The sequence below is a fragment of the Natator depressus genome, chromosome 5 (genome assembly GCF_965152275.1).
Source record: "Natator depressus isolate rNatDep1 chromosome 5, rNatDep2.hap1, whole genome shotgun sequence".
NCBI classification, from domain to species: domain Eukaryota; kingdom Metazoa; phylum Chordata; order Testudines; family Cheloniidae; genus Natator; species Natator depressus.
Window position 1 is genome coordinate 128,469,818 of NC_134238.1, and position 16,137 is coordinate 128,485,954.

Below are 16,137 nucleotides of genomic sequence, written 5' to 3' on the forward strand. Positions count from 1 at the left end.
ATGTTAGATATACCATTGGGTCTCTTGAAAATAAAAAATCTCCAGAAAACAGATAGCTTAGTCTGACAAAGGGAAATAAAATTAGCATGCATCTTATATATAATGCAACAGCAGTATCAAACATCTTCATGTTAGGACATAATAAAATAAGCTGCAAATTACGTTTATAGAATAGAGAGAGAACAGTCGTGTATGATAAACAAGAAGAATCAAGTGCATGTTTCTAGGGCATTCATGCACACATCTCATGATAATCTTAGTTGCCAACCTTGTATCCATGACAACACTAATAACTCAGCCCTCATGAGCAAACCAGTTAAAATTGGATAAAGGTTTTAATAACACCTAGCACGGTTATATATATTTATTTTTGTAATGCTGCTTGTCATAACTGTGGGCATGAAAAAGGTGTAATTAGAATAATAAAAGGAATGCCAGATATTTTCTATAAAAATATTAAAATATAAACTGATTAAATGAACTTGTAGTCCAGATTGTTGCGCCTGTGCTTTTAAGATTAGGGATCTGTTACCTCTCATTTATCAAAGAATAGGTTAATTGGGGGAAAATATTAGAGGTTTCTGTAGGCTGAATCATGAATGATGGGTTGAAATTAAAGCTCGGATCGTATAATTCTTAGTAAAGCATTTTATATAGCTTCTTGTGAAGTCTTATAAAAATCAAATTGTCTTGGTTAGGGATGCTATCATAGTGAGACTGGAAATTAATGGCAGGTCTGTTAAAATGTTATGATAGATGGCATCTGGGCAGGGGAGATGGCTTAAGTGGGCACCACAGGGGTCAGTGTTGTGTTCAGTCTTAACATCGTCATTAATGATCTGGAAGAGAATATAAACAACCACTAAAAAAATCAGGTGATTGGAAGGTGGTGTGAATGCCTCTGAGGAGAAAGGAAATAATACTAAGGGGCCTAGCAAGGTTAGAACTTTTTGGCAGGGGACTACAAAATGATATTCAACTTAGAAAACTAAGGCAATAAATTAGATACAAGTTCACAACGATATGGTTTGTGGCAATGAAAAAGGCCATTAACTTGGCATTGCAGAAACACCAAATCACAACACACGGACTTTATAATCCCTCTTCATAAGAATTTGGGCTCTGTAGATGGAATATTTCATTTCTGAGCAGCTTGTCATCAGAAGGTTGTAGATAAACTGGAAAGAATTTAGTGAAGAGCAACAAAAATGGTCAAGGGCGGGAGAGACTTTGGAGATAAGATTGACTATGCCTAAATATTTATAGGTTGGCTAAATGACAGCTAGAGAGTGGGGTGCAAAAGTGTACAAATATGTGAATGGCATGAATGTTGAGGATGGGGAGCAATTTGTTACTGTGCATTGTAATGTAACCAGAAGTTATGGGATGGCATTTAATCAAAAGAAAACTGAGTGCTAGGTAGCAGAAGAAATTATGACAATGAGCTGTTTCAGAGTAACAGCCGTGTTAGTCTGTATTCGCAAAAAGAAAAGGAGTACTTGTGGCACCTTAGAGACTAACCAATTTATTTGAGCATAAGCTTTCGTGAGCTACAGCTCACTTCATCGGATGCAATGAGCTGTGTAACTACAGAGTGGTCATCAACAGAATGTAGTGGAAGTGGGCTGTGGAGAGATTTTTAACCCCAGGCTGGATGAAGCATGAGGAATTACACTGAAGGGAACAGTCTTGCATTGGAATCAGGATTGGTTAGATGTATGGTTAGATTGGTTAGTCCTTTTCATTTCTAATTTCTATTATTCAAGTAATAGAAAAAACATACCAAAAAATGACTATGTTCTAATAATCCCCAAAACAAGCAGTACAAACCTGTAGTACTTGTTTTGGGGTTAATGTCAACATAACTAATTAATTATTTTTATCTGTATATTACTAGTATGTATCTCAGTCTTAACTTCTGTCTTAACATAGTTTTTGTCCCCCCCTCAATCTGGGAATTTCCTTTTGCACTTTTCCTTTTATATTTGAACTCCCCTCTAGCCATTTTGATATTGTAAAAGATTGGTTGTGTGTTCAGAAAGAGTATTTATTTTCTTATCTGCTAATTTTTTCCTGTGGAGAAGCATCTCAGCCAATCTGGAGCCTCCCTAGAAAGCTATAACTAAGAAAGATATGATTCTCTCTTTCCACCAACCCTAAAAAATCCACAGGTTATGTTTCTCCAAACAATATAGTTCAATTAATATATCATGCAACTTGTAGTGTTTCAGTTTTGAAAATATTCATTCCGGAGCATGGGCTCTTAACCTAGAAATTGCAAACAAGTCAGGAGGGAGAGTCATAATCTGCCCCTCTTTTTTTTTTTTTTTTTTTTTAAATTAAATGGGAGGAGCAGGGACCCCAGATTTTTTGTTTTGGTGTTACATGGGGTCAAAGTATGAAAAAGGTTGAGAACCACTGTTAGAGTGAAATTTCCGGAGTAGATCTTTACTGCCATATGGACTGCTGCCAGTATTCTGCAAAAAGCATCCCGAGCTTTTCATGATGGATGATAGACAGGCATGCTTTTACAGAGAGAAATGTACCAGATAAGATTTTTTTTTTCATATTCCTTTAGAGTGTTTGTCCTGCAGATTTATAATTCTCTCTGTGTATACCATACATAAAAACGTGTTGTGAAAACTTAAGGCTTTATCTTCAGAACAAACCTTTCTTAAATTTAAGATTGATCTGGGTTTTTTTATAAATGAAAACTTAGCTTTTAATATACAAATAAATCTTTTGCTTTTTCTAATCCAGTGTAATCTAATTGCAGTTGATGAGTAAAGAATCTCCAGTCTCTGTTGGAAATGATGCTTACGTTGACCTTGATCGTCAGGTACCTAAGACCAGATGTTTCTTTTTCTTTAATCATAGGAAATCAGTGTGCAGTCAGTCTGGTATATGGTATGTTGTAAGCAGGCTGCCTCATCTTCTTCTTCTTCTCTTTTTTTGAAAGTCTTTTGGGAAGATTCAAACAAAGGAACACACATTCAAAGTTTAAATGTAATATTTTTTTTTTGTTAAAGTACGATTTTTTAAAAGAAAGTCAGTTAATCAAAAGTTGCAATTACATATATTTATCTGTGGCTTATGTCCATCAGTAGTATGTGCTACATTTAAACAAATAAATAAGTAAATAAAAGAACATTGGTATATATAATTCTGAATGTGATTGTTCACAATGCATGTGCAAAACAAAAATATTTATTTGGAAAATAAAATTCATTATAAGCATTAGTTTGTAGCTATCATGCTCAAAACTAGCATTATTTCTGACATAGCAAAAAGTGAAGACCTCACAAGTCACAAGATAATCAGGAAGAAACTAAATAGAATTAGTAACATTTATTAGCTGTAGACAAAACTTTTTTGCCCTAGCCAGCTCTCTTTGAAGTCAATAGAGAGATATCACTTGGCTTTGGTGGGTTAGATCAGGCTCAAATATCCTTGTGGCAGTCCTGGGAACTGTTGTGAATTTCCTACTTTGAGAAATTTTGGGAAAATTCCTCAGTGGCTGAAGTATTTGTGAAAAATGCTGGACCAAATGTACATCAGCTATTGTGTGCGCATTTTGAGAGCACATTCTGTCATTTGTGTTGTGTTTCTACAGCCTTAACCACAGTCCCTAAAATGGTAGAGGGATAATCTGGAGAATGGTACTGTGTTTAATGAATCATTATATTGTAAGTTATCTGTGTGGCCATACATACTGTCTAAGAGATGGAGTTCATTTTTATATGTCAGCTGTCCCTTATAAACCTGAAAAATGAAAAGGATGCCATTCTCTACAATAGATTGGATCATTGAGAGAAGTAGGAGGCCCTTGTAAGGCTTCTAAGAATTCTTGTCATGTATTCCAAAAATACATAGTGTCTTTGTGCTTGCTTCTCAGACTGATTTTCTTTGTATGTACTTAATTTTACAATCCTAGAGAAACTTGGAAGCCATAAATCTTTCCGTTATTATAAAGTCCTTTAGAGACATAACTGAATAAATGTATATGTTAAATGATGTCATTCAGATTTAGACTTTTCCTCTACCACAGCAGTTGTTTCCCCTTTGTGCTGCAAAAGTAGTTTACCCAGTGGCTAGACAGGTTTTACCTTAATTGTCTATTCCTTGTAATCCATTTCCCAGTCCTTTGTGTATTTGCAAACATAGTGAAAACTGAAACTATTCACTCTTTGTAAAGAAAAGTGGTGTTGACAGTTTTTTAAGTGTACAGAGGTGGTGTACTTTCCAACATTCAGGTTGTGTGGGTTCTTGAGCTCAACATGGAGAATGAAAATGATTGCCTTAATACTTTGTTTTGGAACAGAGCATTGCCTTCAGCTATGTTCATCTCTCACATATGAATTATCTGAGCTCTTTAATGATAAGTGCCCCTTTGTCTTACTATAAAAGTAGAGTAGTCAATAATTTTTTTCAAAATAAATAAATATGAGCATAAAAACATACTTTACAGTGATGATATAATTCAACATCCTTTATGGTTACAGAGAATTACATGTATTATAGTAATTTTATTGTGAAAATAAAAATGTTTATATTAATTTTAAATAGTTGAAGAAAACTACAGAAGAATTAAATGAAGCCTTAGCAACAAAAGAAGAAATTGCTCAGAGGTGCCATGAATTAGATATGCAGGTAGGTAGTTTATTATGTGTGCACAATAAATGTATGGAAATTGTGGAGTTAGACTGAGAAAGAAGGGGCATGGTGACTCTAAGGCAGCTGAAGAAAGGAGGCAGCTTGGAGACTGGTCTTTTTAAAAGTATACTCAGAAGTTGTACTTCTTTAACTATACCACTTTAGTTATAAAAATACAATCCGCCTGAGTGTGATTGCAGTATAAAGGGGCTTTATACTAGTATAGCTATTCTCATACAGGAATGGAATATGCTATATTGGTATTATAGCATTAGGAGTTGTACAGGTATAACTATTTGTGGGGGGGGGGGGGAGTCGTGCCCCTTACCAAAATAGTTACACCAATACAAAAATTGTGTGAAGAACACGTCTTAAGTCATCTTTTTTTGAGTAAATTGAGCAAACTTGATCGGGAAGACATGAAGAGAATAAACCTGGAGCTCAGAAATGCCGTTTTATCAAAGTCAATTTTCAGAGTAAAAGTGCGCTTTAATAAGATTTTATTACAGCACACTAGCATTTTGGTTTCGAAGGTAGACTAAGACTTTAATGTATTAGTCTTTTTGTTTGATAACTGGCTAAATTGTGTTTGGTTTTAGATGTCTCTAATGAATATAATTTAGAATCTATATTCTTAAAAATTAATGTTGTTATGCCCCCATTGTTATAATACCTTGGGTACATCACGTAGCAATTGGATAAATATTAAGGCTAGGATGCGTTGCTCTCATATAAGTTTATTAAAAGTCTATCTATCGCCAGTTATGGGTCATATTAGCTCCATCACTTGCACACAAGTTTTGCTCTTTAAGCTGACAATTTTCATTGTTCCAGTTTTGCACTTTTGTTGTAACAGGTTGCAGCACTTCAAGAGGAGAAAAGTAGTTTACTAGCTGAGAACCAGATCCTGATGGAACGTTTGAACCAATCTGATTCTATAGAAGATCCCAACAGCCCTGCAGGGCGAAGGCACCTGCAACTACAGACACAGTTAGAACAGCTCCAGGAGGAAACATTTAGGTAAAGAGATCCAGAGTTGGTAAATTTCATTTCAAACTAACAGACATCTTATGAAGTATTCCAGAAAGCAGATATTTCTTTTTAACCAGTAAACATTTTGTTCCTATTGGCAGTTATGTTGAATTATTATATTGGGTGCCCATAATGACTGCTGTAGTTAAGTTTACAAATAAGTTGCCATTATGACCCATCTTTTTATAAGCTTAGATTTTATGAACATTTTGCTTTTTAGGCTGAAATTTTCCACGCTTGCTGTCTGCCCAAAGTAGTAGTTTAAAAATTTGTATGTAATCCCTTCAGACATTTTTTTAGCTCAGTGAGGATAAAATATATAGACTTACTTCTAACCACTGTTCTGGACAAGATTACCTCAAAGCCAAGAAATTCCCAGTTGAAAGGTTGGTATGGACAGTGTCATTAATAATAGAGTGTTTCCTCGGCTAAGTTTGAAAAAACATTTTTTTGTGATTTACTCAAAGATAAAAGCAGTGCTTGAGAGAGCTGCACTCCCACTCACATTTCCTCCACTACCACTTTGTTTTTTCCTGCCTCAGCTCTGCTTTGTTCTTTTCCAAATAATTCTTTCTCTTCCCTCTTCTAGTTCTGTGCGTCTAACACCTGACAATTTATCCACCACATTTAACTACATAAGCCTCCTACTCTGTCCCCTTCCTCTGTTTCTGCTATTTTTGCTCAAGATGATGCCACTTTCAATAAGGGCAAAATCAACAACCTCTCTTATTCTCTGGGGCCAATCCCACCCTCTCCTCCTTTGCCCCATCTCTGATTCTGAAGTCTTTTTTCTATCCTTTACTTACCTCAGAACCAGTGGCTTTGGTCCAGTCTTTTCCCACTGCTTCATTTCTCTTAGCTGCTGTCCTTCTGTCTTGGCTCCTTTCCCTCTGTGTTCAAACATGCTCTCATTTTCCACTATCCTAAAAAAAATTCACTGTATTTTATGTTACTCCAACTAGTGTCCTTTTCCCTCCTTACATCCACATTATGTATGAGTAGTTAGTGTACACATATTCCTGCTAATTAATGCTTTGACTCTCTTAAGTCTTGACATCACTATCTTCATTCTGCTGAAACTGTACGTATCACATTCACTAATGACCACTTCCTAGTTATGTTGATCAGCTTCTTCTTTTCTCTTTCATTTTCTGCACTTTCTTTCATTCTGTTGATCAGTTCATTCTCCTCCGCACACTTCTGCTCTGGTCTGCCCCTGTTAGTTCTCCTTTTAGAATACTGACCTGTCCTTAAAGAGTTTTTTCCTTGTGGTCTGTTCCGTTGCCACCTCTCCATCTATCCTCCAGGACTCTGCCCTCGGTGTCCTCTTTTCTGCACTCTCTACATTATGTCTTTCAAGTTTAATTCTCAAGCCTGTGTGACATACTACTGCTGCAAACTCCAGTAAATCAGATTTAAAGTGGTTACAGCCTCATTGGTACCCAGTGCATCTGGGCTGAATTCAGAGCATCATGTCTAAACCTGTTCTCTTCCCACCCAAAACCTCTCCTCTCCTCTCTTCTCTGTCCATGACATCATCAGCCTTCTTGGTCTGTCAGTCCCGGAAACTGTGTGTCATTTTTTATTTTCTTCTTTCTCTTGCCTCTCCCATTGACCATATCTTGTCTCAGATCTTGTAACCCCTTTCTCATTGGTCTCATTAAATAAACTGCTGCTCTCTCTTGCCTGACCCATCCCCTTCTTAGCTACCTTTACCGGCTTTCATTTTCTTTTTGTATCAAAGTCATGCTCTTCTTTCTCACTTCCAAGGCTCCGCACAGCTTTGCCTTGCCTATGCTGTCTCCTCTTCCCCCCAAACAGGATGCTTCACTGAAATTTCTCTTGATTATTCCCAGCATCCCTTCACAGTTTCATGCCTTCTTTCACATTGCCCTCTGTGCTTGGTACCGCTCCCGTTTAGTATTTACCATGTGTTGGAATTATTAAGAATATTTGAATTAATATTAATATGGTAAACCACCAAACACTAATTTAACCATAAATTCCTTTATTAAAGTGAAAGGCCAAATGGTATGTATACAATTGCTCTAAACATGCCTAAAAAGCCTAGATACTAAGCAATTTACTACATCCAAACAATAACAAAACATTTATAAGCCTTTGATCAAGATACTTACGAACAGGTTAAAGCTGGGGTGCTTGGGCCCACATTGATCAACTCCAACCTGTTCAGGTGGGTGTAAGCAATGGGTCCTGTAAGAGTTTGCTTTTTATACACTTTAACAAACAAGTGATGTCACTGCCAATTACTGACTTCAGGTAACAACCAATTTGAGACAGTTCACCCTTATTTCCAGTCTTAATCCAGATAAGATTTACAACCTCCTTTTTTCCCCAAGGCCTTTCCTCCCATAACTGCGGTCCAACCGTTTGCCCATTGCACTTGAGTTCACACAGGCTTACCACTGATGTGTGGTTCAAGAAGGGCCTTGTTGGCTCATTTTAAGACAGAATCTTTGTTTTATTTAAAACCATCTGCAGTCGCCCCTATTGGCCAAAGGTCGTCTTTTTAGAAACTTCCTTTTATCTCATTAGTTATTCTTTGAACCAGACATCCTCTCTGCTTTATTCCTTCTGACCTTCTAACTTATTTTCAAGGCCTTCCTTCTACTTCCTAGTCAGGGCATTTCTTTACAGCACATTTTTCTTAACCAAATTTAAGCTAACTCTAATTTAATTCAAATTTAAGCTAACTCTAATTCTTTAATTTCATATTTATCCTACACCATGCAACCTCTCTCCTTCAAAAACCTGAACAACCATATTTTACATTGTGTTCCATCTATTAAAGAGCACACCCCACTTCTATTGTATCCTATTATATTCTCTTATGCATTTATGGTATAATTTCTTAGGGCAGAGGCTCTGTTATTTGTTCAGCACATTTTGTATGTTGGCCAAAATGGGATCTTTTGGAGGTGCTGAACATCCGCAGCTTCCATTAAAAAACGGCCACTTATCTGGCTGCCCAAATGTGGATAGAGTATGTTGTTTAAGGTACCTGCATTTGGAAAATGTTGACCATTGTACATAATCCTGCTTATGCTGGGATAAAACAAAGTGTAAAGGTAATCCTCTTTGTGCGCCAGAAAAGATTATATTTTTGTGCCCCAGGCATTCTGAGAGGAGTGTTTTAGCAAAGATTTTCAGTAGCATGTGAAAGCCTTAGGATTTCTCTTTCTTTCAAATAAAACTATGATGGAAAGTATACATCTCCTTGTTGCACTGCAAGGCAGAGTTGTTGATGACATTGACTTAGAAGCATGTATACCCATAAAACTGGAGCTACCTCCACCTCCTTGAAAATGTAAGAGAAACTGGCAACATGATGATGTTCATTGGCTTTTATTTTTATTGTCTCAAAAAGTTGCTATGAAGGAAGAAGGTAGCAGTGGTCTGTGGTTAGAACATAACCTTTCTTATCTACTGTTTTATTTCAATTCTGTAGGCTAGAGGCAGCCAAAGATGATTATCGAATACGTTGTGAAGAGCTGGAAAAAGAAATTGCAGAATTGCGACAGCAGAATGAAGAGCTAACCACTTTAGCAGAAGAGGCTCAGTCTTTGAAGGATGAGATGGATGTACTTAGGTAAACTATTATTCTAACCCAGCGGTCCCCAGAGTGGTGCCCATGGGTGCCATGGCGCCCGCCGGGGTATTTTTTTGCGCCCACAGGACACCGTGCCGCTGAAATGCTGCCGCTGGACGCGGCCGCCGGAGAACCGTCTGTTGAAATGCCGTTGAGAAGCGTTGCTGTTTCTTGGCAGCATTTTGGCTGCGATGCTTCTTGCTGCTGCCGCTTCTCGGCGACATTTCGGTGGCAGGGTGTCTGGTGCCCGCCACAGTTTTCTGGGAATAGCAATATGCTATTTCTACAGAAAGGTTGGGGACCACTGCTCTAACCATTAGGGTGTATATTTCTTTTTATTCCTAAAACAACGTTTGTGCTATCAATTTATCTCCATTAGTATTCATGTAGTTTCAAAATTTTGCATACATTAAAGTAGTTTATCAACAAGCACCAAAGTGCATCCAGTTACCATCAAAACTATGACGTTGCGAATTTTTTGCCAGTCAAGCAACCTGATCTCACATCATTAAGCACTGTATATGTGTCATTGCCACACTCTCAGTATTATGGTTGCAGTAGCCCTTCATCATTATAAGCCCCTGTTTTAAGGCATTTACAACTTTTTATAAAAAATTATCCTTTGGCCTGAAATGTCTTTTGCTTGTTCATAACCAAATGGTGAATTTCTTTGAAAAATTTGATAAAATTCTCTTTGGCTATGTTTCTAAATTGTGATATTCCGCAATGACAGCTGTTTATTCAAAGGTGAGCATTATAAACTGAGCCCCATCCTGCATCCATGTTCCTAAAATTCTTAATCTAATCTACTAAAACTGCCACTGCGTGGAGAGGGCACAGGCTGCCCTGTAAATGGGCAGAACAGCTCTTTGTGTGCTCCACTCTGTTTTCTTTCACTGACAGTAAAGATGCTCAAGTCTTTCAGATTTTTTAATTTGTTTTAAAAACAATTAATCTGTTGGTAGGCATGAAAACGAGCAGATGCAGGGATAGTATTGAAAGGCTGCCTGAAAGAAGTGAGTTTTGAGACTGGATTAGGAGTCTGAGGTGGAGATTGCCTGAGAGAGAGGATGGCATGAAAATGGTTAGAACTTGATACAGAAACAGACAAGAAGACAGTAATGCATTCAAGCAGGAAGAGTGATATCATTGGAAACTACCTCATTTTGGGTAGGTTGGTGAGGGGAGAAGCAGAGAGGCTGGCAAAGAGAAAGCCAAGAAACATAGCAGTGAGGATAAGTTGTTAGCTTTCTTATGCTCCTCCTGGTGTTTGGGAACCATTTCTGTATTGAGTTTAATACTGAGGAGACTTCAGAGCGCTTATTATGTTAGCATTTTGAATATTATTATATATTATTTGTATTACCATAGTGCCTAGCAGTCCTACCCATGGACCAGGCACTGTACAAACAAAGAACAAAAAGATGGTCCGTGCCCCAAAGTGTACAGTCTGAACAGGTTTGATGCAGCTTCTCCTTCTCTATTCTCATCCAGGCATTCTTCTGATAAAGTGGCTAAGTTAGAAAGCCAGGTAGAGTCATACAAAAAAAAGCTGGAAGATCTTGGTGATCTGCGTCGGCAAGTGAAACTCTTAGAGGAGAAGAACACTATGTATATGCAAAACACTGTAAGCTTGGAGGAAGAACTAAGGAAAGCCAATGCAGCGCGTAGCCAACTGGAAACATACAAGAGACAGGTGAGAACAGAAATAGTTATTGCAATTGATTTGTTGATTTCTTAGCCTTTTCTGTTAATATTGGGTAATATCTCAAGAACTCATTCACAAGTTCATTAAAGAACTCATTCATGTTCTATGTAAAGGATCTGTGTTATTGTAAATATCCCTCTCCCCCTAGCTTGTGTAGCTCATTATGTAGCGCTGGTGTAACTCCACCTACCAAGTAGGAAAAAAAGTCAACAAGAGCTCGCTCTCTTGGATAGACAAAATATATTGATGGACTTGTAGATTTTCAAGGCCAGAAGGGACCACTGTGATCTTCTAGTCTGACTGCCTGCATAATGCAAAGCATAGAACTTACTTGAAGTAATTCTTGCTTCAAGTCCAATAGCTGTGGTTACACTAGAGCAAATCTTTTAGAAAAAATACCCAGTCTTGGTTAAAAAATTTCCAGTGTTGGAGAATCCATCATAACCCTCGGTAAGTTGGTCTAATGGTTAATTACTCTCACTTTAAAATGTGCACATTATTTCTAGTCTGAATTTGTCTTTCAGCTTCCAGCTATTAGATCTTGTTATACTTTTGTCGACTAAATTGAATAGCCCATTATTACGTTTCTATCTCCCATGTAGGTATATATAGACTGTGATCAAGTCACCCTTTAACCTTATCTTGGATAAGGTAAATAGATTAAAGGAGCTCAATCTTTCACTATAAAGCATGTTTCTCAATCCTTTAATCCTTCTCACGGCTCTCTGAAACCTCCAGTTTTTCAACAACGTTGTTGAAGTGCAGACACCAGAGCTGGACACAATATTCCAGTAGCAGTTGTGCCAGTTCGTGCTCTGCACAGACTCCACCTCTTTTCCCCTCAATCTTCAGTGTCCTGTTGCTCCATGGAGCAAGCAGGTCAGCTCTCTGCACTGTCTGCATTTCCCGTCTCTGTTCCTTCTCCTGCAAGGAAGAAGAGAGAAGGTAAGAGGAGATTTGTTGAGATTCTTCCCCTGCCTGGTGATTAGTCTCTGTCCATCCCCTTGAGCTGGTATACACTTTCGCAAATTCAGTTTGTGATAGGGAGTCTCCCATTAGTTTGTGACAGGTTTTTCTCAGCCCCAGTGCAGTGTTTGCTCTGAGTCTGCCTGGTTTGGACTCCTGGGGCTGGTCTACACTACGAGTTTGTCGGATTTAGCAGCGTTAGATCGAATTAACCCTGCACCCGTCCACACAACGAAGCCATATTTTCAACATAAAGGGCTCTTAAAACCGATTTCTATACTCCTCCCCAACAACGGGATTAGCGCTGAAATCGACATCCCCGTTTCGAATTAGGGTTAGTGTGGACACAGTTCGAAGGTATTGGCCTCCAGGAGCTATCCCACAGTGCACCATTGTGACCACTCTGGACAGCACTCTGAACTCGGATGCACTGGCCAGGTGTACAGGAAAAGCCCCGGGAACTTTTGAATCTCCTTTCCTGTTTGGTCAGGCGAGCTCATCAGCACAGGTGACCATGCAGTCCCAGAATCAAAAAAGAGCTCCAGCATGGACCGAACGGGAGGTACTGGATCTGATCGCTGTATGGGGAGAGGAATCCGTGCTATCAGAGCTAAGTTCCAAAAGACGAAATGCCAAAATATTTCAAAAAGTTTCCGAGGCCATGAGGGCCAGAGGCTACAGCAGGGACGCAACACAGTGCCACGTGAAACTTAAGGAGCTCAGAGTACCAGAAAACCAAAGAATCAAACGGACACTCCTGGACAGAGCCCCAGACATGCCGCTTCTACGCTGAGCTGCATGCAATTCGAGGGGGGGCCGCCACCACTACCCCAACCCAGTCCGTGGACTCTGATGATGGGGTACTCTCTGCCATGCCTGAGGATTTTGTGGATGAGGAAGATGAGGACGAGCTTGAGGAGAGTACACAGCACACCGTTCTCCCCGACAGCCAGGATCTTTTTATCACCCTGACTGAAATACCTTCCCAACCCGGAGAAGGGACCTCTGGTGAGTGTACCTTTTTAAATACAATACATGTTATAAAAAGCAAGCGAGCGCTTTTTGATGATTAAGTAGCCCTGAGGACTTGGGATGCATTCGTGGCCAGTACAGCTACTGGAAAAGTCTGTTAACGTGTTTGGGGATGGAGCAGAAATCCTCCAGGGACATCTCTGTGAAGCTCTCCTGGAGGTACTCTAAAAGCCTTTGCAGAAGGTTTCTGGGGAGAGCAGCCTTATTCCGTCCTCCATGGTAGGACACTTTACCACGCCATGCTAGTAGCAAGTAATCTGGTATCACTGCATGACAAAGCCTGGCAGCGTATGGTCCCGGTGTTTGCTGGCATTCAAGCAACATCCGTTCTTTATCTCTCTGTGTTATCCTCAGGAGAGTGATATCATTCATGGTAATCTGGTTGAAATAGGGGAATTTAATTAAGGAGACATTCAGAGGTGGCCATTCCTACTGGGCTGTTTGCCTGTGGCTGAAAAGAAATCCTCCCCGCAGTTAGCCACGTGGTGTGGGGGGGCCGTTGGCACTGAGCTGTTTGCGTTTGGCTAGCAGGGATCTTCCCTGATACCAGCCACGCGGTGGGAGGAGGGGTAAAGTGATCATCCCAGAGAATTGAATGGGGGGTGCGGGGGGGAAGGTTCATTTGGTTTCTGCTGCTGCACGTTAACAGGAAAACGGCAGCACTAAATGGCCAACTCAAAGTGCTTTGCTTGGTACGGGAGAGGAGGGCGCTGCTGTTATGAAAGTTGCAGAAGCCGAAAGACTATGGCTTACCATGGCTGCCTGCAAGCCGAATTCTGTTGACCGGCACTGCGTGTGTGATCTCTAATGCCAAAGCCGCAATATAAGATGCAAAATGCAACCTTGTACCAAAATCACGTGCTGTGTAATGGGAATAGTGTTGTTCACCATGGAAGAGTATAGCCATTGTTCTGTAAAATGTATCTTTTAAAATACTTCACTCCCTTTTTTTCCCTCCAGCAGCTGCAAATGTTTCAAGCTTCCCTCCTCCATCCCAAAGGATATCTCAGATAAGGCAGTAAAAAAAACACACGTGCGATGAAATGCTCTCTGAGCTCCTGCAGTCATCTGGCACTGACAGAGCTCATCAGAACATGTGGAAGGACACAGTAGCAGAGTACAGGAAAGTGGCCGATGAACGTGAGGAGAAGTGGCGGCAGGAAGATCAGAGGAGGCATGTTGCAGCACTGGGGCTACTGCAGGATCAAACGGACATGCTCCGGCGTCTGGTGGAGGTTCATGAACGGCAGTAGGATCACAGACTGCCACTGCAGCCCCTGTTTAACCGCCCTCCCTTCTCCCCAAGTTCCATAGCCTCCTCAACCAGACGCCCAAGAATGCGGGGGGGAGGCTCCGGGCACCCAACCGCTCCACCCCAGTGGACAGCCCAAGCAACAGAAGGCTGGCATTCAACAAGTTTTGAAGTGGCCTTTTCCTTCCCTCCTCCCACACCCCACCCGGGCTACCTTGTGAGTTATCTCCCTATTTTTATAATCAATTAATAAAGAATACATGTTTTTTAAACGATAGTGACTTTATTTCCTTTGCAAGCAAGCTGTGATCAAAGTGGGGAGGGCGGGTGGCTTACAGGGAATTTAGAGTCAACCAAGGGGACGGGTTTACATCAAGGAGAAACAAACAGAAGTGGCACACAGTACCCTGGCCAGTCATGAAACTAGTATTCAAAGCTTCTCTGATGCGCAGCTCTTCCTGCTGTGCTCTTCTAACCGCCCTGGTGTCTGGCTGCGCGTATTCAGCAGCCAGGCGATTTGCCTCAACCTCCCACCCCGCCATAAACGTCTCCCCCGTACTCTCACAAGATTGTGGAGCACACAGCAAGCAGTAATAACAATGGGAATATTGGTTTCGCTGAGGTCTGAGCGAGTCAGTAAACTGCGCCAGCAACCCTTTAAACATCCAAATGCACGCTCTACCACCATTCTGTACTTGCTCAGTCCATAGTTGAACAGCTCCTGACTACCGTCCAGGGTGCCTGTGTACAGCTTCATGAGCCAGGGCATTAAGGGGTAGGCTGGGTCCCCAAGGATAACTATAGGCATTTCAACATCCCCAACAGTTATTTTCTGGTCTGGGAAGTAAATCCCTTTCTGCAGCCATTTAAACAGACCAGAGTTCCTGAAGACGCAAGCGTCGTGAACCTTTCCCAGCCATCCCACGTTGATGTTGGTGAAACGTCCCTTGTGATCCACCAGTGCTTGCAGCACCATTGAAAAGTACCCCTTTCGGTTCATGTACTAGCTGCCCTGGTGGTCCGGTCCCAAGATAGGGATATGCATTCCGTCTGTAGCCCCACCACAGTTAGGGAATCCCATTGCAGCAAAGCCATCTAGTGTGACCTGCACATTTCCCAGAGTCACTACCTTTGATAGCAGCAGCTCAACGATTGCGTTGGCTACTTGCATCACAGCAACCCCCACAGTAGATTTGCCTACTCCAAATTGATTACCGACTGACCGGTAGCTGTCTGGCGTTGCAAGCTTCCACAGGGCTATTGCCACTCGCTTGTGAAGTGTGAGGGCTGCTCTCATCTTGGTATTCTTGCGCTTCAGGGCAGAGGAAAGCAAGTCACAAAGTTCCATGAAAGTGCCCTTACGCATGCGAAAGTTTGAGCCACTGGGAATCATCCCAAACCTCCAACACTATGCGGTCCCACCACTCTGTGCTTGTTTCCCAGGCCCAGAATCGGCATTCCACAGCATGAGCCTGCCCCAGTAACACCGTGATCTCCAAATTGCTGGGGTCCGTGGTTTTAGAGAAATCTGTGTTCATGTCCTCATCACCGTGCTGCCATCGCCTCCTCACCTGGTTTTTCAAGTGCTGGTTCTGCATAAACTGCACGATAATGCGCAAGGTGTTTACAATGGTCATAACTGCTGCGGTGAGCTGAACGGGCTCCATGCTTGCCATGTTATGGCGTCTGCTCGGGCAATCCAGGGAAAAGGGCGCGAAATGATTGTCTGCTGCTGCTTTCATGGAGGAAGGGAGAGTTGACTGACGACATTTACCCATAACCACCCGCAACAAATTTTTGGCCCCATCAGGCATTGGGAGCTCAGCCCAGAATTCCAATGGGCACTGGGGACTGCGGGAAGTGTGGGATAGCTACCCACAGTGC

At 40.9% G+C, this 16,137-nt stretch overlaps 1 protein-coding gene across 6 annotated transcripts in view; it reads left to right on the plus strand.

The window, feature by feature from the left end:
- The window catches only part of HOOK3 (hook microtubule tethering protein 3), a 133,423-nt gene that overhangs the window by 54,921 nt on the left and 62,365 nt on the right, over positions 1 to 16,137 (plus strand). For 5 of the 6 annotated variants that reach the window (XM_074953627.1, XM_074953628.1, XM_074953632.1 and 2 more), the window contains 5 exons: positions 2,777 to 2,839; positions 4,567 to 4,650; positions 5,510 to 5,673; positions 9,155 to 9,295; positions 10,790 to 10,991. In XM_074953627.1, the coding sequence (XP_074809728.1) occupies positions 2,777 to 2,839; positions 4,567 to 4,650; positions 5,510 to 5,673; positions 9,155 to 9,295; positions 10,790 to 10,991 (654 nt within the window). The remainder of the gene's footprint in view (positions 1 to 2,776; positions 2,840 to 4,566; positions 4,651 to 5,509; positions 5,674 to 9,154; positions 9,296 to 10,789; positions 10,992 to 16,137) is intronic. The other variant, XM_074953629.1, reaches the window with a different exon arrangement.